The 23,715-nt window shown below is 51.1% G+C and overlaps 3 protein-coding genes across 11 annotated transcripts in view; 1 reads left to right on the forward strand and 2 right to left on the reverse strand.

Moving 5' to 3' along the window:
* ERN2 (endoplasmic reticulum to nucleus signaling 2) overlaps positions 1-4,830 on the forward strand; it is a 21,020-nt gene extending 16,190 nt beyond the window's left edge. For all 7 annotated transcript variants that reach the window (XM_070568306.1, XM_070568303.1, XM_008537778.2 and 4 more), the window contains 5 exons: positions 1,268-1,415; positions 1,504-1,631; positions 2,121-2,244; positions 2,327-2,394; positions 2,478-4,830. In XM_070568306.1, the coding sequence (XP_070424407.1) occupies positions 1,268-1,415; positions 1,504-1,631; positions 2,121-2,244; positions 2,327-2,394; positions 2,478-2,690 (681 nt within the window). In that variant the 3' untranslated portion in view covers positions 2,691-4,830. The remainder of the gene's footprint in view (positions 1-1,267; positions 1,416-1,503; positions 1,632-2,120; positions 2,245-2,326; positions 2,395-2,477) is intronic.
* PLK1 (polo like kinase 1) lies at positions 2,831-15,630 on the reverse strand. The gene is made up of 10 exons (XM_070568321.1): positions 13,605-15,630; positions 12,771-12,939; positions 11,879-12,023; positions 10,809-10,902; positions 9,355-9,574; positions 5,343-5,498; positions 4,207-4,284; positions 3,867-4,021; positions 3,593-3,775; positions 2,831-3,338 (listed from the first exon to the last, which is right to left on the reverse strand). Exons 1-10 carry the CDS (start codon positions 14,010-14,012, stop codon positions 3,132-3,134), a joined length of 1,815 nt encoding a protein of 604 aa, XP_070424422.1. The 5' UTR covers positions 14,013-15,630; the 3' UTR covers positions 2,831-3,131.
* Positions 15,631-15,724: 94 nt separating this feature from the next.
* The window catches only part of DCTN5 (dynactin subunit 5), a 37,379-nt gene continuing 29,388 nt past the window's right edge, over positions 15,725-23,715 (reverse strand). The window contains exons 6-7 of one of the 3 annotated variants that reach the window (XR_011524824.1): positions 16,931-17,171; positions 15,725-15,759 (exon numbers count right to left, since the gene is read on the reverse strand). Coding sequence is in view for 1 of the 3 variants with exons in the window: in XM_008537780.2 (XP_008536002.1) it covers positions 17,128-17,171 (44 nt within the window). In the remaining 2 variants the exon portion in view is untranslated. Of the gene's footprint in view, positions 17,172-23,715 lie in introns of all 3 variants that reach the window. The other 2 variants (XR_547723.2, XM_008537780.2) reach the window with 2 other exon arrangements.

A 23,715-nucleotide genomic window follows, 5' to 3' on the forward strand; every position in this document is an offset into this window, starting at 1 on the left:
TGCCTCAGCGTGGTCTGATGAGCAGTGCCATGTCCGCGCCCAGGATTTGAACCAACGAAACACTGGGCCGCCTCCAGCGGAGCGCGCAAACTTAACCACTCGGCCACGGGGCCAGCCCCTGAGAAACTCTGACTTTTAAAATAGTTTCAGTCTTCACTGTGCTGCAGAATCACTGAGGAACTTAAAAAAGAGTCAGCTGCTCAGGCCCCACACCCAGTGATTCTCACCCAGTCGGCCTGGGGTAGGCCCCCTGGTGGCTTAATCTATATCCAGGGTGGAGAACCCCTGGTGTCAGGGTTTGGGGGAACATCAGATGAGCTAATACAGTTGAAGCACACAGCAGTGTCTGACCCCCAGAGACTTAGGACCCCAGGATTATAGATTTTTGAGTCATCAGTGTGTGGGTGGAAGTTGAAGTCATGGGCATGGATGAGACAACACCAAAAGGAAAGTCACTAGGCAAAGCCACACCCACCCCTAAAGTAGAGAGAAAGCTAGAAATGGCCATCTTGAGGCCCAAGGACCAACGGCACTGAGGTTGTGAGCCTGTACAGGTCTTGTTTCTTTAATCAGTGGCCAATAATTTGAACATTTGGGAAATTCCACAGAAAAATCTGGATTTCTGGATTCTCTTTGAAAATCAAAGTTCTGTGGGGCGGGCCCCGAGGCCTAGTGGTTGTTTGGCATGCTGCCCTTTGGTGGCCCAGGTTTGGTTCCCAGGTGCAGACCTATGCCACTTGTCAGTGGTCGTGTTGTGGTGGTGACTCACATATAGAGCAAGCTCGGCAACAGATGTTAGCTCAGGGCAAATCTTCCTCAGTGAAAAAAAAAGAAGAGAAAAAGAAAGTCAAAGCTCTGCCATCCCAGGAGAGTTCCCAGGAGGCAATCAGCTGGAGCTAGTACTAGCTGCCACCTGTGGACAGGGCCTGTGCCAGATGATGGAGTTCTCATGGCCACTTTATTGTGTGGAATAATTGTGGCCAGGAACGCCTGGCCAGCTTCAGTTACCTGCTACACCTGGAGGAATGGTGCTTGGAAACCTCAACTAGAAACTCAATAGGGATAAAGATTTTGGTTGAAAACCATGGGCCCCTTTCAGTGGTACAGAGGGAGGGGATCCAGGGCCAAGGAGATGCTCTCAGGAAGCATCCTTCGGTTCTAGTCTGAACACAATCCCCAGCTCCGTCCCAGCCCCTGGGAGAATTTAGCCAGGCAGACTTCCTGGAAGCAGAGCCGCCCTCCTCATGCTCATCTCTCTGGCCCCCAGACCAGCGCAGTGGACATCTTCTCCGCAGGCTGCATGTTCTACTACGTGCTTTCCGGTGGCAGCCACCCCTTTGGAGAGAGTCTTTATCGCCAGGCAAACATCCTTGCAGGGGCTCCCTGTCTGGCTCACCTGGAGGAAGAGGCCCATGGTGAGAGGGATCTGGGCCCGGGAGAGAGGGGAATAAGCAGGGCATGAGGCTGGGCAGGCCTGAAGCCATCCCTCCCCTTCACCCCTAGACAAGGTCGTTGGGCGGAACCTGGTTGAGGCCATGTTGAGCCCGCTGCCACAGGCACGGCCCTCTGCGTACCAGGTGCTGGCCCACCCCTTCTTCTGGAGCCGAGCCAAGCAGCTCCAGTTCTTCCAGGTAAGGGGGAAATCTTGGGAATGGCCCCAGCAAGTCCCAGGCAGCTGGGCTCATTATCTAAACCAAGATGGAGCCTAGACTCCTAAACATTGCCATCTTGGCACTCCTCAGTTGCTCATTACCACTTTCCCAGCCCCAGCTGCCTGTGTATGAGACTACAGCCCCTTTTCAGCCATAGTGTCATCATGCTATACCCATGCCCACAGAACCCACTGCACTTGTGTGACCTTGAGCAAAGGACTTTGTGCCTCTGAGCCTCAGTTTGCTCATCTGTGAAATGGGGACAACAGTACCCACCTCCCAGGTTGGTGAAGACCTGGCGGGGTAACACGGGGTCAGTGCAGAGAAGCTGTGCTCCACAGGAGGCAAAAATCCTCACCATCCTAAACCAAGAAGCTTTTGCAGCTTCCATCCCCAAGCCCCAGGACACTCCTGGCCTTGTGGCCTCTCATGCTGGTCATGAGGCTCAGGAGCTCTATGGGGTCCTAGGACATAAGCGACTGGCTGGAGAAGGAGTCTGAGCAGGGGCCCCTGGTGATGGCACTCGAGGCAGGAGGCTCCAAGGTGGTCCGGGGCAACTGGCACAAGCACATCTCGCTGCCGCTGCAGACAGGTAGAGGCCAGACTCAGGGTGGGCCCGGGAGGTTGAGGGGGCCCAGCAGGGGCAGCTTTGCCAATGATTTCCCTGCCCCCAGATCTGAGAAGATTCCGGACGTACAAAGGGACATCCGTGCGAGACCTGCTCCGCGCTATGAGGAACAAGGTATGTTCTAGGGCTTGGGTGGGGCCTGGACCTTGGGGCCACCTGGTCACAGCTGCAGCAGGCTCTCTGCTTTACCCCTCCAGAAACACCACTACAGGGAGCTCCCGGTTGAGGTACGGCAGGCGCTCGGCCGCATCCCCGACAGCTTCGTCCAGTACTTCACAAACCGCTTCCCGCGGCTGCTCCTCCACACGTACCATGCCATGAGGAGCTGCGCGTCCGAAAGCCTCTTTCTGCCCTACTATCCGCCGGCCTTGGGCGCCAGGGAGCCACGCCCAGAGCCTGCCGGGAGCTGAGGCCTGCCGGACAAGGAGTTGGGCCTATGGCGGAGACTGGCCTCAGCGTCAGAAAGACTGGCAGACGCTTGGCAGCCTGGGGATACTGGAGCAAAGATGAGCCCCGAGCCCAGGCACCTCAGGGAATACAAGAAGAAAACGAAGACTCACATGTGTTTAATGTGTATAAAGGCAAGGAAGGACAGTCCCGAATTCAATAGCAATATTCTGTACAATTCATACGGTGGGGTTGAGAGGGGAGGGGAAGAGGCCGTAGAACCCACACCCAGACATGTACAAAAATAACTTACGTAGTGACCCCCACCTACAGAGATGACGGCGCTCTCTCCCCAGCCTCCAGGGCTGGGGGACACTTTACAAAACTAGCACCATGGGAGCTAACCAGTATGGGCCAAGGTGCTGGTTGGGAGAGGAGGGCACCAGTCCGGAGGAGAGGGAGGCCTACGAGGAGGCCTTGAGGCGATTGGTGGCCGAGCGTGAGCTCAGCAGCTTGTCCACCATGGTGCGGGCGTAGCGGAGCCGGCTGGCCAGCTCCTTGGAGCAGCCGTACTCCTCCAGGAGGCTCAGGCGGTACGTGCGGAAGTCCCGCTTCTCGTCGATGTAGGTCACGGCTGCCATCAGCGGGCACAGGATGAGTTTGGTATGGTCCTATGAGGGAAGGAGGGATGGACAGACAGAGGGTGATCAGTGGATGGAAGATCCCAGCTGCTAGGTATGTGGACAGAGGGAAGATGTCCCAGTTCACGGGGTCGGGGGCGGGGGGGTCTCATCCCAATTCACTCCCTTCCTACTGCAAGGACAGATCCCATGCCTGTCCCACTCCCCACCCAACTCTGTGGGCCCGCTGACAGTCACAATACCCCGCCCCAAATCTCCCCAGCCCCAGGGCACCCACGGCTCACCTGGAAGAAGTTGATCTGCACACAGCCATTACTGAGGTGCAGGATGATGGCGCTACGGGTGCGAAACCAGGTCCGCAGGTAGGGTAGCCGGGCTAGCTCGTCACCTTCCCGGGGCGTGATATTGGCGCCCGCCTTCAACAAGTGTTCACTCATGTAGTTTCGGAAATACTTAAGAAGAGTGATCTGGTTGGGAAGTGAGGGAGGGAATCCAGAGTTAGAGCCCGGCCCTGGCAGGCAAATCCCTCACTCCCGGCCACACCCAGCCAGCACTCACCTTCTTCATCAAGGAGTTGGGATGGGAACTCACGGTGAGGTAGGACTCGGTGCCATCACGCTCTATGTACTGCAGGCTGTCGCCATCATTGTACAGGATGAGGCGCGTAGAGTCATTGAAGAGCACCCCTACGCTGTTGTCACACAGCTGATACCCTAGCGGTAGGTGGAGGGAGACCTCAGAAAGGGGGAGTAGGGAGCAGGGGGGCATTGGGAGCTGGAACGGGGAGGCCTGGGATGGAGATAGGAAAGTGTTGAGCCAAAACAGGCAAGAGCCTGTAACAACTCAAAGGGTCACTAGGCCAGGCCTGAGCCACCCACCCATTCTGGAGGAAACCTACCGAGGCCGTACTTGTCCGAATAGTCCACCCACTTGCTGACCCAGAAGATGGGGATGCAGGCGGGATCCTCAGCCTCCTCTGGGACAGAAACAGACGGAGAGCTGGTCAGGACCAGCCTCTTCCCCTCTGGTCCCCTCAGGCAGTCCACACCAGGCAGGCTTGCTGGGCACCCAACCTGGGCTCAATAGGCCTGGGGCCCCAGAGAGGAGCAAGCAGGGCCTCTGCCACCAACAAGCTCAGACCAGCAGCAGGACAGACGTCCAAGACGAAAGTTACAGGGCAGAGTACCAAGTCCACTCATTCAGTCAGGAATGCATTCATCCAAGGCCCCCTGTGTGCCAGGCACGGTCACAGGCACAGTGAGCAATGGCACAAACTCAGCCTTCATGGAGCTTGCACTCCAGGCACAGGGACAGAGACTCATCAAAGTAAACACGGACAGATATTACAGTTACTTTGATCATGGTGAGAGTCCGTGGCTGACGGCTTATCTGGTTTTCCAGTTTTGAGTGATTAAAAAATTGTGAGAAGATAGACAATTCCAAATACATCAACATGTTATGTTCAGTGCATGCAATAATCTCTTTTTAAAAAACACAATAAACAGATATGGAAACTTTAGAATACATTAGGTGAGAAGTGTTATGGAGAATTTACAAAGCAGGGAGGGGGGATGTGCTAGGAGTGGGGCCCGGGGACATGCGCAGAGGGGACAGCTGAGGGAGGTGAGTGTGTGCGCCACGCAGATCTGTGGAGGAAGTGCGTTCCAGGAGAAGGGAACAGTGCGAGCACAAGCCCTGAGGCTGGAGCGCGTCTGGGGCTGTTATTTCGACTGTCTTGAAGACGGAGCGGAAGCAGCAGCGTGTGCGGATTACACAGTAGCACACTGAGGGCTGGAAGACGGGGCAGTTGTGGAGCTAGAGCAGACGCGTCAGGAAAGGGAGGAAGGGGCCAGGCCGAGGAGGGCCTTGGACAACAGGCTAACTCATCTGGATTTTAATCTACAGGAAATAGGGGAACTAAACGTTTTCCGGAGACAGGGGCCTGGCGAAGCTGCCCATACTGTGCTGGCGGAGACTTCCCTGCCCTCTCCAGATGCCCCAGGCACCCCCCTCCCAGGCCCCTGCCGTGCTCACCTTGCCTCACCAGCCCCCGCTCGGAGGGCCTGGAGGCATTGACGCTGTGCAGCTGCTGCAGCATGTCACCAAGGTGGCAGTCGACTGCCTCGCTGGTCTCCCGGACCACTGGTTCCTCTTTTTCCCGGGGCCGCTCGGGCATGGGGTTCTCTACACCTAGGAAGAAGATGAGACATGGTCATCAGCTGGTTAGAGGGGCACAGGACCCCCTGCTACAGCTGGGACTCTCCCCAGGGAAAAACTCTTAGTTGCCATTGCTTTGGGTAAACTGAGTCAGTGCCAGGTTATTAGAGCTCATGTGCTAATGACAGGTGCACAGTACTCGCTGCTACCTCCAGGACCAGGCCAAGCCCTTTAGGCAGGCTTCACGGCCACATACACACAGAGCTTCAGACACTCAGGCCCTGACGCTGCAGCACACCACCCGTCACTTGGGGAGACAGGTCAAAGGCACCAGCAGTTTGGAGCCGCCCAGCTTCAAGCCAAGAATTAAAAGCATCTTCAGCACCAGGAAAATGGAAGGCTCAATATATCACAGATCGGCAGGATGGATTAAGGAGGCATTTAACGAAAATGTAAGAAATTTTTTTCCACCCTAAAATTTGCTTTATATACTCATATGTGACCAAAAAGAGTCTGAGAAGATACACATTGAAATTTTAACATGGGTTATATTTGAGTGGTAGAAGCATGCATGATTCTTATTGTCCTTATGCTTAGATGTTTAATTCTTTCCCCACCAACATGTGCTAGTTCTCCTTGTATATGTGAAATTCCTCTTAAAATATTTAAAGATCAGAGTTTTCAATTAAAAAAACTATGCTAAGGACTTAAATGTGAAATAATAAGATATTTGGAATTTGCTTTTAAAAACTCTAGCAAGAAAGGGAGGCGGGAGTGGGATAGATAAAAACAAGTACCGGCAAATGTTGATAACTGCTGACAGTGGATGATGAATACATGGGAGGTCATCTTACAGTTCCCTCTACTTTTGGGTAAGTTTGAAAATTCCCAGCATAAGAAGTTTTTGTTGTTGTTTTTCTAAAGATTTTATTTTCCCTTTTTCTCCCCAAAGCCCCCTGGTACATAGTTGTATGTTTTTAGTTGTGGGTCCTTCTAGTGGTGGCATGTGGGATGCTGCCTCAGCATGGCTTGATGAGCGGTGCCATGTCCGCACCCAGGACTCGAACCGGCGAAACCCCGGGCCGCCACAGCGGAGCGCACAAACTTAACCACTCGGCCATGGGGCCAAGCCCCAAGAAGTTTTTAAAAAATGTTTTATGTTCAAAAATTAAAACCAAAAGAAAAAAAGCTATCCTTAAAATAATATTACATTATAGGCCAAAGAATAAATATCCACGAGTCCATAGTGACACAAATAACCAAATAAATAAATATATGGGAGAGAAGCGACAGGTCTACCTTACAGAAGAATTCCAACTGACGAGTGCAGAGGGAGCGAGGAAAGAGGAAAGGCACTGTTGGAATACCATGGTAATAATTGCTGCAGGCAAGATCCACCATGGATGCTAAGATAGGTGGGCAAAAGTTTGAGGAGAAACAGGAAAGCCTCAAAGTGGCTCCCAGCAAGGAATGTATTAATTACAAAAGGAAAAACAGGATTGGTGGTGACCAGGGGAAAGGGGGGGTGGGGGTGAGCACAAAGGGTGAGAGGGTGCACCTACAACACGACTGACCATAATGTACAACTGAAATTTCACAAGGTTGTAAACTATCGTAATCTTAATAAAAAGTAAAAAAAAAAAAAAAAAAAAAGGGAAAAACAGTAACTCTGCAGGGGAGAAATCATCAGACAGCACTATGATCAAGATTAACCTCACCAAGAGAAAGAGATGTCAAAAATTGAAACCAAAAGAATAAAGTAGGGGCTGGCCCCGTGGTCGAGTGGTTAAGTTCGCGTGCTCCGCTGCAGGCAGCCCAGTGTTTCGTTGGTTCGAATCCTGGGCGCGGACATGGCACTGCTCTCCAAACCATGCTGAGGTGGGGTCCCACATGCCACAACTAGAAGGAGCCACAACTAAGAATATACAACTATGTACCGGGGGGGCTTTGGGGAGAAAAAAGAAAAAAATAAAATCTTTGAAAAAGTAATTTAAAAAAAAAAAGAATAAAGTAATCCTTAACAGTATTAGATTATAACTGAAACAAATGAATTTACATATTAAATTGCTGCTATATCCACAGAGAGAAAAAAAGTATTTCAAGTGACCTCTCTTTTTTTTTTTTACACTATATATCCTTAGTGAAATGTATTCTAAGGACAAATAGAACTGCAAGAAAATAAAACATCATTTAATAAAAGGAATTAGTTTATATATGTTGAAAAACTTATGTATATTAATGTATGTAAACAAGATTTTCAGTTAAGGGAAAAGAAATACAAATATAAAATCAAAGAAGTTGGGGCCAGCCCAGAAGCATAGCGGTTAAGTTCGCGCGTTCTGCTTTGGTGGCTGGGGTTCATGGCTCCGGATCCCAGGAGTGCACCTAGCACCGCTCCTCAAGCCATGCTGTGGTGGCATCCCACATAAGATAGAGGAAGACTGGCACCAATGTTAGCGACAATCTTTCTCAAGCAAAAAATAAATGAATAAATAAAATCAAAGAAGTAAAAATCCTGTAATATATTTGAATCAGACACTTATAAATTACCAAAAGAAAAGTAGTAACGCCATACCAGAGAAAAAGATTTGCTATAAGACAAGATTGTATCAGTGTCAAATTTCCTACACTTGCTAACTGTGCCATGTGCTGTGGTTATGCAAAAGCATCTTTGCTCTCAGGAAATACACACTGAAGTGTTAAGTGGTAAAGGCCAGGATGTACACAACTTACTTTCAAATGGTCCAGGAAAAAATATATATATATTTGTATATGTCTATAAAGAGAAAGACACTGATACAGCAAATGTGAAAAAAATGTTAATTGGTGGATCTGGGTAAGCGGGTACAGGAGGTTTTTGTCTATTTTTATAACTTTTCATAAGTTTGAAATAACAAAATAAAATGTTGAAAAACATGAACGAGAAATATCAGCATAAACTCAAGGTTGTCTCCCCCAAATTATGTACTTCCTAATTCTGTCCCCTGAAGAGACCTAGAACAATGACAACCCAAGCAATGGTAGGTGGCTTTATAAGAAAATGTCCATCCTTTTATTTGTTTTTGTTTTTTTTTTTTTGAGGAAGATTAGCCCTGAGCTAACATCTGCTGCCAATCGTCCTCTTTTTTTTTGCTGAGGAAGACTGGCCCTGAGCTAACATCCGTGCCCATCTTCCTCTACTTTATGTGTGGGATGCCTACCACAGCATGGCTTGCCTAGCGGTGCCATGTCCGCACCCAGGATCCGAACCTGCGAACCCCAGGCTGCAGAGAAGTGGAATGTGCGAACTTAACTGCTGTGCCACTGGGCTGGCCCTATCCATCCTTTTAAACGGAAGCATATACCGAAGTTTATGAGGATAAAATGATGAGATGTCTGGGATTAACTTCAAAAATGCTTCAGCGCAACCAGAGGCACTCGCAACTAAAATATACAACTATGTCCTCGGGGGCTTTGGGGAGAGACAAAAAAAAACTTCAAAGGAACAAAAAAGGAGAGATGAAGCAAACGTGACAAAATGTTGATAGCTGTTGGGTACGTGGGGGCTACTACACTACGTTCCATGTGTATATTTGAAATTTCTCATATTTTTTCAATGACCCATGCAAGAGTGATGTTAGGAATTTTTTTAAATGATAAGAATTTTTCAGGTGTGACATTCAGTCCACTCTCTTTTTGGCCTGACGGGGCTGATTCAGCCATGGCAAGGTCTGTCTTTCCTGACAAGGTCAAGGGGAAGAAGGGCATTTTGCCATGGGAGGGTGGGAGCTGGGGATTCAAGGACCAGGGCCTGTCCTACTGCACACATGAGCTCTGGGGACCACCCATCCACGCACTGCAGCCTAGGCTCTCCCTGGGGGTCTGCTGTCTCCCCAGCCCCTTGCTTTACCTTTATTGAGGACTGTGAGAGGCTTCCGGTTGCTGGGGTCCAGGCTGCTGGGAGCGATTGAGAACCTCGGTGGAATGGTGAGGCAGGTGATGGGGAGACGGGCAGGGATATAGCCAGAAGTGAAAAACTCGTCATTGAGCAGCTCGTGAATGGTCGGGCGGGCAGTGGGATCTGTCTGCAGCATCTTCTGGATGAGGGAGGCGGCCACCGGGTTGATGTGCTGGAGCAGAGAGAGGGAGAGCCATAAGCAGGACTAATGGGGACTTGAGTCCAGCACTGTCACAGAGGAACTGCATGTCCTGGTCCACACGCGGGCCCCTGGTCTCCAACAGGCCACACTCCCCACTATCGGCTTCCGAGTCAGCAGGCACCAACCTAAGTGAGGACGATCATTTCTCCTTCCTCCTGAGACTCAAGATTAGCTTGAGGTCATTTTTCCCCTGAATTTGCGCTCCCTTAATTTGAGATGCTCACCACTGGAGCAGCACTTGAGAACACAGGCTCTGAGGTCATAAAGAACTGGGTTCAAATCCCAGCCTGCCACTCAACACCAGCTGCGGCAAGTAACCCGACTTTGTAGGGCCTTTGCATCTTCATCTCTGAACTGGGGACGCAGCGCCAAGCTTGGAGCCCCAGGGAGAAGACTCACCCTAGCACAGGTCAGGTACATAGTGACAGCCTACCAGTGGCTACGCACTTACTATGTGCCAGGAAAGCCTTCTAAGCACTTAAAGAATATTACTCATTTCACGGTCAAAAAGACATCTAGGAGGCACAGATCTCTACCACCATGCCCCTTTTGCAGATAAGGAAACTGAGGCACAGAGAGGTTAGGAGCCTTTCCTAAGAACACACACCTAGTGAGTGGTGGAGCAGCACCCACTCCGAAGGAGTCTAGAAGGCTCAGGCACCCACACTCTGAACCACGCCATGCTCTGTCTGACCCTTTGACTGATTTAGTCCGTCTGTCCCTATGGAGACAGGACTCTTGCCCTCAGACAAGGTGAGGATACCAAACTGGAAAGCAGCTGTGTGCCAGGCTTCCACAGGAACAGGCTATCCCTTTCGGTGTGTTTACACTGGTGGCTGTGAAAATGCACACCACTTTGGACTCACAGAGGTTCACAATTCTGTGAGCTCTTACTGTATATGTAAGGCACCCCAAGGTGCTCCAGAGGCAGTGACTCCATCTTATAGATGGGAGACTACAGAAGATTCAGGCCAATTGCCCATTGTGACCTGGCTGCTAAGTGGCAGAGCCCATTTGAATCAAGACCGTCCCTTTCCAAAGCTCAAACAGCACTTCTGCTTCTTTGTGCACAGACGTCAGGCTCTGCATGCAGTTTCAGACATGGGCCCTCCAGAGCTCTGCAGTTACCCCAGCTCAGTAAATAGCTTTGGGGAGAAAACAAAACAAAACAAAATAAATGTAAACTTAAAGTGTGCTCAGTCACCTTGGGAATGCTGTATTCATTCTTCTTGATCCGGAGGTAGGTCTCTTTTAGGCAAGAGGTCTCAAAAGGCGGCTTGCCCACTAACAAGGTATACCTGTAGGAACAAGGTGGGACGTCGCTCCAGACTCTCAGCCAAAACTCAGACATGGGAGGAATCATCTCAGGGCCAGAGTGGAGGCCAGGCATCCCTGGGACACTCACTCTGAGCCTGAGGACAGTCCCCACGTCCCCTGAGCAGCCCCAGGAGCCGGGACACTGGCGGGGAGAGCCCTCAGGAGAATTCAGGTGATGAGATAGAGCTCCGGGGCCAGTGACTTTCAACTACAGCCTGTGGTGATCCAGGGCCCCAGAGGCCGTCGGCCAACACGAAACAGGTCAAAGTGGGTGGACGACCTGTTCTGACGGAAGCAGCTCCATGTTCAATGGTGCAGAACTTAAAGCTTGAAGTTTCCACTTGGAAAACCTCCATTGCAAGGAAGTGTGAAAGCCATTGCTCTGACTCATGTCTAACTCTCCAGTGCCCAGGCCAACAACAAAAAGCTAACACCTGAGAAGGCCCCAGCCTCTGCCCACCACCCAGCCCCCCTGACGGCCTCGATCCAGACAGGTCACAGACACTGCCTCCTGCCAGCCCTCACTCCCGGCCTGTTCCTCCCACCCAATGCTCCTTTCTAGACCAGTGGTTCTAAAATTTATTGTAGACAAGAATGACCCCGGGATCTTTTGAAATCCAGATTCTGATCCAGTAGTCTGGGTCCTGAGACTCTGTATTTCTACCAAGTTCCCAGGGGATGATGCTGCTGGTCTCCGGGGACCACTTTGGGTAGCGAAGGGCTAGAGCAAGTTTGTGGAGACCTTCCCTCTCCCTTCCCTGGACCAGGCTGCAGGAATCCTACAGGATACACCAGTGACAAGGAGAGAGATGGGAATTAGGCTTTATTTTGGGCAATCTGTCCCCTGGAGCAGCCTTTCCATAGGCAGAAAGGTCCACAGGCTAAAGTCAGCCAGGGGAGATGTGCAAAAGGGCCCCTGCTGAGGCCGAGTGGGTCCTGAGACAACAGCCAACTTACATGATGCACCCAATGGACCACACGTCCACCTCGAAGCTGTGCCCTTTCTTGCTCAGCACCTCAGGAGCTATGTAGTTAGGAGTCCCGCACAGGGTCTTCTTCCGCTCCCCATCATATTCGACTTTGGTTGCCAGTCCAAAATCCCCTGAGACAGAGGGAGGAAGAGGGGGCACTCGGATGTTAGCCTCTGTCAGCTGTCACTGCAGACATCTGCTTCCGGTCTCACCATCAAGAACCAGGGTCATTTGAACCTCAAGCCTCCCTTCCTTGTGCACAGCAAGGCTTGCCCAGGAGTCTCCCAGCATACTGGCCCCAGGGGGGCCTCCCCAGGACGCTCCTCCTCCTCTCCTTAGAAAGGAGGGCTGTGCTTCTAAAAGGGACTTGATGGGGACAGCAAAACTCAAACACCTTCAGAGATCAAGCAAGTCAACATCAAGACTGCTACTTGGCAAGTTTGTGAGGAAGTAATAGGGAGGGGTGGGGACAGTAGCAAACCAGAGGGAGCCTGCCTAAAGGGAACAGGAGCTTTTCAGCCCAGCAAAGAGTTGCCCTAAGGGAATCTGTCCCTGAACTGCTGGAGCTTCCGATTGTTTAAAAGGAGCTCCAAATCCAAGTTTTTATGTCAAACCTAATATAAAAAATTGGAACCTAATTCAAATTCTTTTTAAAAAATTCTGTGTAGGGGCACAAAAAATGCATCTGCAGGCAAGATACTGGCTTGTGAGCTCTGTTTTAAATGTCTGCCCTAAAGAGAAGATTCTGGAGGCAATCAACAGCCCAGACTTCCACCACCCTCTCCCTCCCTGTCTCCTTCCTATTTCCTCCCCCAGCCTCCGCCTCATTCCCACTTCCTGTAGTGGTGTCAAGCCGCCCTGCAGGCCCAGCACCTCACCTATTTTCACCTCCAGATCCTCGTTCAGGAAGAGGTTGCCCAGCTTGAGGTCCCGGTGAATAACCCGGTTTCGGTGCAGGTACTGGCAGCCGAGGACGATCTGCCGCAGGTAGTAGCGGGCCTCGGGCTCGGTGAGTGCTTTCCTCCGTTTGTGCAGCTCCAGGAGAGACTGGGCGGGGGAAGGAGAGGAGAAGTGAGGAGGCCCAAGGGGGTGAGGAGGTGTCATTAGGTAAAGGCAGCCAGGGCCCTCCCCCCAATTCCTTCTCCAGGACAACTGCGATCTGGACTTTCCCCTAATCCCGGCCACAATCGTTCATAGCAGCCCCTCTCAAGCCCCTTACCTGGGAGTCCCTTCTCAGCCCCACTCTGGAAGCTCAGCGTTCTCAATATCCCCTCCCCGGGCAGATCCCTTTCGCCACCGCTCTTCCCCGGAAGCTCCGAAGTTTGGCTTCAACCACCCTCTCCCTGACTCGACCCCACTCCGGAATCTCCGGGTCCACAGCACCCCTTACCTGGGACTCCTCCCTTAGCAACTCCGGTAAGTGGGTCCATTACCACGGTTCTCCCCGGCCCCGCGCCTCCCCCGCCCTCCCTCCGCCCAACACCTCGCGTCCAGGAGCCGCCTTCTCTAGCAGCAACAGGTCTCGCGCTCCACTTAACCGGAACGCCCCCCCCCCCCCCCCCGCAGCAGCTCCGAGTGCCAAGCACCCTCTACCCGGGATCTTTTCCATCCCTAGCTCAAGGTTCCCAGCACCTCCTCCCTACCAGCTCCGAGCCCCGGACGCCCCAACCCCGGCCCCCGGGCAGCTCCAGTCTCCCAGCGGCGATACTCACTCTCCGGCGGCAGAGCTCCAACACTACGAACACGAAGTCGTTGTCCTCGAAGAAGCCGTGGAAGCCTACGACGTGCTGGTGGGCGAGGCTGCGGTGAATGGATATCTCCATGGACATCTTCTCCTTCTGGTGCGGCTTGAGCAGCAGCGACTTTGGCACAATCTTGCCTGCGAACACTTCCTTAGTGTCTGCGTCCGAGATCTCGAAGCACTTGGCAAAGCCGCCCTTCCCCAGAAAGCGGCCCCGCAGATAGCGCCGGCGGCTGCGCGGGTCCACTAGGACCTCCGGGATCTCTTTCGCCGGCGGGGCAGCCGCCGGGGCCCCGGGAGCTGCAACTCCAGGTGCCCCGGCTTTCCCTGGGTCGGCTGGTGCCCGCGCCAGCTTCCCTGCAGTTGCCGCCGCACTCATGTTCCCGGAGTTGCTCAGCGGACCTAGTAGGGTCTGGGCAGAGGCTTGGCACGGCTCCGCTCCTCCTCGAATTCAAACGCGGCGCCGGGAACGTTACTGCAGCCTGCGCGCCCCTGATTGGCCGCGGGGATTTAAAATCCAAACCCGCCCGCCGCGCGGCACTCTGGGACCGCTCTGCACCGCAGCCGCCTTTAAACCCGTTCCCAGGCGGGGAAAACACTTGATTGACAGGGACTCGCGGACAGCAGTCACGTGGGATGCCTGGGAAACCATCCGCGGCGTGGGGAAGCCAGCCCCAGCCCCAGGAGAGCGCGAGTTCAGGGTTTCTCCCTTTCTCGCGGCCGGGGAAGCTCCTCCAGTTCACAGGCACCTCCTCCAGGAAGCTTTTCCCAACCCCTCCCTCCACCCCCACCCCACTTTCTAGAATGTAAACTCTGAGAAGAGAGACCCGGCAGCGCCAAGAGATAGGTTAGGAGAGCCTTAGCACCCGCCTCTGATGTCATCTGCTCTCTCTTCCAAGTCACCCCAATAAACTAAAATCTAAGTAAAAGCAGGCTGCTTGCTAAGCAAGCGCACCCTCATTGCAAGCGCCCACTCCCCTCCTTCAAATAACAGCTGCTCCTGAGCCGCCCTGGACTGCAGGCCAACGGCGCTCCGAGGACGGTTCAGGCGGCCAGCATCGCCGCCACCTGGGAGCTTGTTGGAAAGGCAGAATTTCAGGCCTTAGCGCAGACCTCCCGAGTCAGAATCTGACTTCCAACGCAGCTGCCCAGGTGATTCCTACACGCCGCAGTCTGGGAAGCACAGTAGGAGAGCCCCCACCGGGCAAGAAAGTCAGCGGTCTGGCTTGCTCACTGCTGTATTTCCAGTGTCAGAGAGAGCCGACCCTCAATTGTTTGCTCAGAGGGAGGATGGCTGGTGGGCAGAATGCCTGGCAAACTGGCAGGCCAAGGCCAAACCTGGCCTGCAGGGGTGTTTTGTTTGGCCTCCCACTTTTTAAAATTTGGATTCATTCACAGCACTTAAAAGTCAAGAGGCTTCTGGGGGTGGCCTGGTGGCGTAGGGGTTAAGTTGGCATACTCTGCTTGGGCAGCCATGGTTCACGAGTTCGGATCCCAGGCATGGACCTACGCACCACTTGGCAAGCCATGCTGTGGCAGGCATCTGGCATATAAAGTAGAGGACAATGGGCATGGATGTTAGCTCAGGGCCCATCTTCCTCAGCAAAAAGAGGAGGATTGGCAGTGGATATTAGCTCAGGGCTAATCTTCCTCAAAAAAATCTAGAGGGTTCACATAAAAATTCAGATTTGTGGCTTTTCCCGAAAAAACTAGAAGCTCTGGCAACTCTTGCCACCATAGCTTCCTGGTGTGCCTCAGATCCCAGCTATCCCCTTTGCCCATTGCCTGTCTGGCTTCCACAAATACGTGAGTGGCACCCCTGCAATGGCAAAATACCCGAGTTAGAAGCCCTTTCTCTGTGGCCCCTCGCACCATATGATGTCTCTGAAAGAGCCCAGCAAAAATCAACCACGCTGTAAGGATCCCTTTACTTGCCCCCAAATAAACCGAGAGGCAATGATGATGTCTTTCCTACCCCACATACCACGCTCCCAGCGCAATGCCTGGTAAAAAGGGGTAACTAAAATGTCTGCTGGATAAAGGGAAGTTTTTTTTTTTAACTAAGTTATTATTTTTGATCCCAGTGCTGTGTAATCTTCTATTTTATCTTTTTATTGAAGTTGAATCTGTGTACAGAAAAAATGTATATTACATAATTGTAGAGCTCAGTGAATTTTCACAAACTGAACACACCCCACGTCAACCGCACCGGGACTGAGAAAGAGAACATTACCTACACCCCAGAAGTCCCCCTGTGCCCTGTGCTGGGGGGCCCCGTGCGATGACTCACTAGGAGCCTCAGAGGACTCAGCATACAGCCTACTCACGGCAGCTGGGCCGCATCACAGCTTGGGGCTACCAGCACGGGGAACGGCGCTCAAGGCGACGTCTAGAGGAAACCAGGCGCAAGCTTCCCAGAGTCCTCTCCCACTGGAGTCACACTTCATTCCTCCAGCAGTGAGTTGTGACCACATGTGCAACATCTTATCTATCAGCGAGCGAAGCTCATTAGAGACTCAGTGTCCAGGGTTTTCACTGGGGACTGGTCACATAGGCACCCTCTGCCTAGCACATACCAAAATTCCAGATTCCCAGAAGGAAAGCAGGTGTTCAGCATAAACCACACTGTTGGCACAAACAGTTTAGGCAGTGAGCACCCTCATCACCTAGGGAATGGTGAGACCCTCCCCAAATCCAAGCTCCCGGTCACCAGGCAGGGGACAACCTTGCTAACAGGCCTTGCTGAGGAGAGCAGGGTCAGACCTGCGTGATTAACTCTTTTCTGCACAGTCCACCCTCCTTGGCCCTTGGCCAGGCTTCTTTCCAGCAAAATTATGATCAGTAGGAGCCCACATAAAAGGGTGAGATCAACCGGCAGTACTGATCTCAGTTAGACCTGTTAGGGGTCCTAGATTTAGCCAGTTAAAATAGATCCCATTAACTCTACAAGTCTATCTTACATCTTAGAAAGCCTCATGGCCTCCTCTTCGGTTTCTGTATGACTTGTTTTTGCCTGGCCCAAGGCAACGACTCAGGTACAGCACAGCTATGGCCAGTAAACTCAAGCTGACCTGAAGCCTTCCAGGGCTGAGGCAGTGTGGCGACAGTCAGGGCACACAGGCAGAAGTGCCATCCCAGAGGGCACGTGTGGTCCCCCTGGAAACGAGTTTACAGTGTTAGGGTGCCCCAAGTGGGACATACATTAGTTAGGCAGTAGAGGTTAACAGGGCCCCCAATGTCACCTCCTACCATGGGGCCTCCTGCCCTAGAGTTTCCAGGCCACCCTGAGAAACTCACCCAGTCCTTGGTTTATGAGGGACTGCCTGAAGGGAGTTGATTCCACACAGTTTCGCTTGTCCATTCTATGTGTCTATCCATCTCATGAGTGCGCACAACGCTTGAAGGTGTTCTGCATGGAGAGCGCAGGAGCTGGGCCCCCTCTGGTGTCACGTATCAGGGCTGCCAGGCGTGATCCCAAGCTCCACAGGCTGAAGTCAAAGCACTCCCAGTGCATGGAGAGGCAGCAGTGGGCCTCTTCCTTCAGGAGGAGGGGAAAGCTTTCAGGGAGAGTTTGGAAAAACAGATCATAAATGCCCCCCACCCCTACCCAAGGCTCCCCAGGTGCCAAGTTTTTACTTTTCCTCCATTGTTACAAAATTAGTGTGCCCTACGGATCAGCAACACTAACTTGATGTTTTTTCCATCACCTCTTACTCTCATCCAGGCCTTTCATCTGGAAGGGTTGTATGCAAGAGGCACAAAAGCATTTCTCTAGATAAACGGGTTATTTTTTCCCTTCTTCTCCCCAAAGTCCCCCGGTACATAGTTGCGTATTCTAGTTCTGGGTCCTTCTAGTTGTGGCATGTGGCACGCCGCCTCAGCATGGCCTGATGAGCAGTGCCGTGTCTGCGCCCAGGATCCGAACCAGCGAAACCCTGGGCCGCCGAAGGGGAGCGCGCGAACTCAACCACTCGGCCACGGGGCCGGCCCCAGATAAACATTTTTTTTTTTTTAAGATTTTATTTTTTCCTTTTTCTCCCCAAAGCCCCCCAGTACATAGTTGTATATTCCTCGTTGTGGGTCCTTCTAGTTGTGGCATGTGGGACGCTGCCTCAGCGTGGTTTGATGAGCAGTGCCATGTCCGCGCCCAGGATTCGAACCAACGAAACACTGGGCCGCTTGCAGCGGAGCACGCAAACTTAACCACTCAGCCACGGGGCCAGCCCCCCCAGATAAACATTTTTATATGACATAACTAGAAAGACATATGCAGAAATGAATTGTGTTCCCCCAAAATTCATAAGTTGAAGCCCTAACCCCCCAGTACTTCAGACTGTGACTGCATTTGAAGATAGGGCTTTTAAAGAGGTGATTAAGGTAAAATGGGGTTGTTTGGGTGGACCCTAATCCAATATGACTGGTGTCCTTCTAAGAAGAGATTAGGACACAGGCTACCCAGACAGAGGGCGACCATCTGCAAGCCAGTGAGAGAGGCCCCAGGGAAACCAAACCTGCCAACACCTTGATTGGACTTCTGGCCTCTAGCACTGAGAGAAAATAAATTTCTACTGTTTGAGCCGCTCAGTCTGTGGCATTTTGTTTGGCAGCCCTAGCTGATCCTAGAGGATGAAATCCTGAATTTTCAAACATTTCAAAATGGGTTTACATAACCTCCTAGCTTTTCATCCAGAAAGCAGCTTAGAAAAGATAAATGCCTTTCTAAAGACAGCTACATTTGAATAGTCAAGCTACCTCACCTTAGTAAGTGTCTGTCCTGGGGGAAAAGTCAGGCTGTAGAGTCAGGCCATCACCCCATTGTGGCAAGTTGCAACGAATCCAGAAAGCTGAACACGAGTCAACAGCAGTTAGATATCCCCCAGAGAAGGTCCAGAAGGTCTGATTTGTCAAAAGCAGGTGGAGGGGTCACAGTCCCTGTGATGTGCCCTCCCCCAACTTGCAGCTTCTGGCAGGGATGACAAGTTAGGATGCAATTTAACCTCTGCATCGGAGATAAAGAGTTGATCAGCGGCTTGATTTCAGACGGTCCCATCAGAGAACACGCCCTTTCCTGTGGGCATCTCTATGTGACCCAGCTGGTCCAGCCAGCATTCAGGATGTATGTTTCCATAATTTAGAGCTCCACAGAAGGGGTCCTAAATCTCCAGTGGTCCTGGGGTCTGAGTCCTGTTCATAGAGCCTGTGTCTGCTTTCAGTTTAGCACAGCTCCTGTTGAGGCTGAAGCAGCTCACGGCTGTCAGTATCACTTTTTCAGCTTAGAGTAAGGTCCAGGCCATTAGGATCAGTGAATTTGGGATTCCCAACAAGCCAGCTGCTTTTCTTCGGCAGCAGCAAAGGCAGGCGGCAGTGCCAGCCAGCCAGGTCCAAGATCAAGTGACCAGCAAGGCTTCCTCTTTATCTTGTCAGTTGTAGAGTCCAAACTGATCCACTCAAAAATACGCACAGCAGGCTGCACAGTCATCAGCCTCTACGCGTCAGACATTTGATTTCAACATGGGCTTATTAGCAATTTAACTGCTTTTTCAAATTCTAAATGTGTATTTCTATCCAGAGATTGCCTCTTTGTTCATGTTGTCTCCTTCCTTCCTGAGGCTCCAACAGACACAAATCATAGCAAAAATCATCAGTTATGGAGACTGGTTCTCGTTCCAATACCAAAAGAATTTAAATTCCAACCTACACACTGGTGGCAAAAAGCAAGGAAGCTGCACCTCCCCCCGCAACACCTTCATAATTTTATTTTTTTGCATCTTTCTTTAATTAGGGTGATCCCTCTAGCATTTATAAAATTATAAGCATATATAACATTTTAAATCAACTTTATCGTATATCCAGATACAACGGGCAGAAAATACAAAGCCATTTAAAAAAAAAAATCTCCCTTTTTTTCTCATTGTGAATTTATTCAAACCCCTAGCAGTAAATTCAGCATTTACAGAGTTGTAACTGCAGGCCTGCAATGTTAACTCTTTTCTGCACTGACTCCCTTCCAGAGGCAACCCCCCAAGGGTATCCACTGTGATATGGTATGATATTTAAGCAATGGACTCAACCAATAAAACCAAGTTAGAATGTTTTTCATTCATACATTCAAAGGCCATTGAGCACCACTGCATGTATGTTTTATTTATTCCACTGAGGAACATTTACTAAAAAATGATGAAGCATTGAAGAAACTTTCTTTAACTCCCTTTCATTCCTTAACAGCTGTTTTCATAGTCCCTTCTAGTCCTTGTCAACATGCAGCTCCAATTTTATACAGCTGCAATTATGCCACGTTAGTATAATCTCCCCGCATAGCAGCAGTGATAATAATACTAACAGTCAACTCCTACTGAGCACTTTCTATGTGCCAGGTATGGGGCTCTAAGAGCTTAACAGAGCCCCTCATTTAATCCTCACCAAGGCCTGAGGGGGAAAAGATTATTATTCCCATTTTGAAGATAAGGAAATGAGTGCTTGTAGATTAGGTTACTGGCCCAAGGTCACGTAGCCATGAGGTGGCAGAACTTGAATTCCAACCCAACTCTGCTGACCCCAAAGGACACCTGCCTGCGCACTGCCTCTCTGCACACTGCCTCTGGGTGAATGAGGCAGGTCCCAAACCCCAGACTCATTTGTTCACTCGTTCACTCCCTCCCTCCCTCCCTATCAAAAAGCAATATGACATATTGGTTAAGCTCACTAACTAAAGAAGCCTGGGTTCAAATGCCAGCCCCTCCCCTTACTAGCTGTAGGACCTTGGGCAAATTACTTAGCCTCTCTGTGCCTCAGTGTCCACGTCTATAAAATGAAGATAATTATAGTGCCCATCTCCTAGGATTCTCGAGGAGATGTCAAGAGACTCCGTGAGGACAGCACTTTAACAGTACCAGGTACATGGTCACATCAGTTGTTGTTTGTTATTATTATTGAAATAAAAAGAACCTGTGTCTATTCCCTGGGAGCTCAGCGTCTCCAACAGACCTTTCATTTCCTGGGCCTCTCATATTTCCTGTTCTCCCCTCTCCTCTGACCCTACTGCTTCCTCAGGCTCTTGCTGCTCCCATGAGAAATCAGAAAGAGCACCCAGCAGACACCAAAGACTGAGATGAATGCAGCTGAAAAAAGACAAGTTGGCAGGGCCGAGAAAAACCATGGGCTAATGTCCAGACCCAAGGTCTGAAAGCGAGAGAGGGTGTGGACTCCATTCCTGTGTCTCTTTCCTTGGATGATTTTCACATGCACAAGCCATCTGCCTGAGGCCCAGCGGACTTGGAGACACAGAGCAAGCCATTCACTCTCCTTGGGGAAGCGGGAAGTCCTGTGCTAACTCTACTCACCTCAGGGTCCGGGTCAGAGTGCATAATGGAAGCAGGTGGGGCCCACCTGCCAGCGAAAACCTCAGAAAGCAAAGGATTAACTGACTGGACAGCAAGTATAGTCGTCAGGGCCAAGTGCTTTGGAGACCCAGCATATCGGAGGAGGCATGGAAAACATGGACTTTGCAGCCAGCTAAGACCTGGCTTTGATTCCACCTCAGCCATTTATTAGCTGTGTGACATTGGAGAAATTTCCTTAACCTCTCTGAAGATCAGGTTCCTCCTCTGCATAATGGATTGTAAAAATCCCTACTTTTTTGACAATTGGGAATATTAAATGTTTTCTTTTGGTGGGGGGGGGGGGAGGAAGAATGGCCCTGAGCTAACGTCTGTTGCCCATCTGCCTCTTTTTGCTTGAGGAAGATTGTCACTGAGCTAACATCCGTGCCCATCTTCCCTTTTTTTGTATGTGGGACACCACCACAGCATGGCTTGATGAGCAGTGTGTAGGTCCGTGCCCAGGATCCGAACCCATGAACCCTGGCCACCAAAGTGGAGCACATGAACTTAACATGCCCCTGGGCTGACCCCATAAATGTTTTCTAATAAGTGCCTGGTACCCCATAGATGCAAAGCAAGGAAGGGTGATTTCTTTCCTCCATCTCTTCTTCGTGATGGACTGATCATAAAGGGAAAGATGTTCTTAATTTTGTCTTAAATTTTAAAGTAGAAGACTGCTGTACCTTATACTATAAGGGGTTTCACTTAAGGTATCACTTCCTAAGAATAGCAGTTAAAACGACCATTTATTGAGTGCTTACCCTGAGCCAGTAATCATGCTTTACATGTATGAATGCATTTAAATTCTCCTAACAACCCCTACACCTCTTCCTCATTTTATGGATGAGAAATCTCCCACAAAGGGAGCTAACTTGCCCAAAGGCACAGGGCTAGGAGTTGACCTGCGCATTTCCAGCACCCATCTTCTTCAGCACCATGCTGATCCTCAAGAATGGCCCGTCAGGCCTCCATCAGAGAAATCTCTTTTGTTTCCTTGGCTTTCTGTCCCACTGAGCCGTAAGATCCCCACGGGCAGGGACTGACTCCATCCTATTCTCCACTGTATCTTCAGGACCTAGGGCAGTGCCTGGCACTCAGCAGCAGCTCAGTGAGTATTTGTTAAATGAATAAATGAGCAATGTAGCATGAGGTCAGGGCTGCCCTCCTAGCCCTGAAAGGCAGCAAGTACATGATCTACAAAAGCACAGCCCCCTCACTGGGGGCTCTAGAAGTGTTTCAGTGATCATGGACTTACAGGAACTGGTCCAAGCTGGCAGCACATTTTGCTGACACCTATTTTGAAAAAACCAGGCCTCTGGACACATTGTCCCAACATTGCCAATGCCACTTCAGGGTCCTTGCAGCTCCAGAGAAGCTAGCCCCAGGAGATTAGCCAGCTAGATCTGACTGCCCATAGCAACCATCTAGGTCTGTTAGATGCCAATCTGTCCTGGAGAATGGCTGAGGGTGAGTCAGAACACGGCTGGGGCTCCATGTTCTGGACACCCTGTGGGCTCTCACAGATCAGATCCAGACACTGAGAAAGGCCTCCCTAGCCACCAGGATCCCTTCTTTCCAGCTGAGAAACCTCCAAGGATATGTTAAGTAGAAGCAATGTTTCTCTGATTCATTTCAAGTCTGCCATCACCCAGATGGGTCAGAGTGACTAAGAAAGGAACCGTAGTCTCACTCAGGCTTTGAGTGAACTGGTTCATGCAAAGTGACTAATTCAGAAGCCACCACAGATCCCAACCAACCACAAGGGCCCAGTGCAGCCATGCGAAAAAGACTCAGTGAACAGGAGGCTGACAAGTTAATCATTCAAACTTGTTCCCCGCACAGGGGATCCTGCAACGTGAGGCTTACCTGGGGTAGGGTGGGGACTAGGGGGAGGAGGGCTCACATCCAGGTAATCACCCCATTAAGTATATGCTGCGTACCCAGAGGCTCACACCCGCCTCCTCAGGAGCTCACACCTAGTGTGGGCTCAGATAAGAACACAGGTACATAATTAGAATTCCACCTAGACCTTGACAAGGGCCCTCCATAAGGTGCTATGGGGTCCATGAGGAAGCAGTTCCAGGCAGAGGAGCATCCTCCAAATGGCTCTTTTTTGAATACTTCACTTTGGCTAAGCAACATCCTCTCTGTGCCCCCTAATCCAGGCCCAAGTACCCCTCAGGAGAAACCCCGCGAGACCAAGAGTAATGAGAGATTGGGCAGGGAGGGGATAAGGGTGGGCAGGGAGACAGAGGAAAGTGAAGACATCCGAAGAAAGGGAAGAGGCCTGAACTGGACACCTAATGATTTATCCTGCCCAGCACCCATTCATCCCTTCTTCTGGTACTATCACCCTCACTATAACCACCAGGCACCAAGTCTCAGCCCTGTGGGCATGCGACCCAGGCCGAGCCAATCAGTGTATTCCATCTTCCTGGTCACAGTGATTACTCGAGGCTAGATACCTCCTTGGTCTGGACCAATGAGAGCCAGGTCCAGGGGTTTTGTCAGAGAAGGAGAGCTTTCTACCAAGAATTGGAGTCACTTCTGAAACCTGAGAGCAAAGCGAACTCAAAGGAAAGCAGAGTCGAGAGCTGAAGAGAGACAGGTTCCTGATGACGCTGTTGTGAGTCCTGGAAAACTGCCTGAAGACAGACGTAGCCCTGGCCTCATCAGCTACGTGAACCAATTATTCTCCCCTCT

This window comes from Equus przewalskii, chromosome 12, assembly GCF_037783145.1.
Source record: "Equus przewalskii isolate Varuska chromosome 12, EquPr2, whole genome shotgun sequence".
NCBI classification, from domain to species: Eukaryota; Metazoa; Chordata; class Mammalia; order Perissodactyla; family Equidae; genus Equus; species Equus przewalskii.

Bases quoted from the DNA above. Each gene is read 5' to 3' on its own strand.
- PLK1 (XM_070568321.1), bottom strand. From the start codon at position 14,012: ATGAGTGCGGCGGCAACTGCAGGGAAGCTGGCGCGGGCACCAGCCGAC. The intron at 9,575-10,808 runs GTGACTGAGCAC...TCTCTGCTCCAG, and splicing joins ATGAATACAGCATTCCCAAG to CACATCAACCCGGTGGCCGC. The intron at 4,285-5,342 runs GTGAGCACGGCA...TTTCTGTCCCAG, and splicing joins GCGGGGGCTGGTGAGGCAAG to AGGAGGCTGAGGATCCCGCC.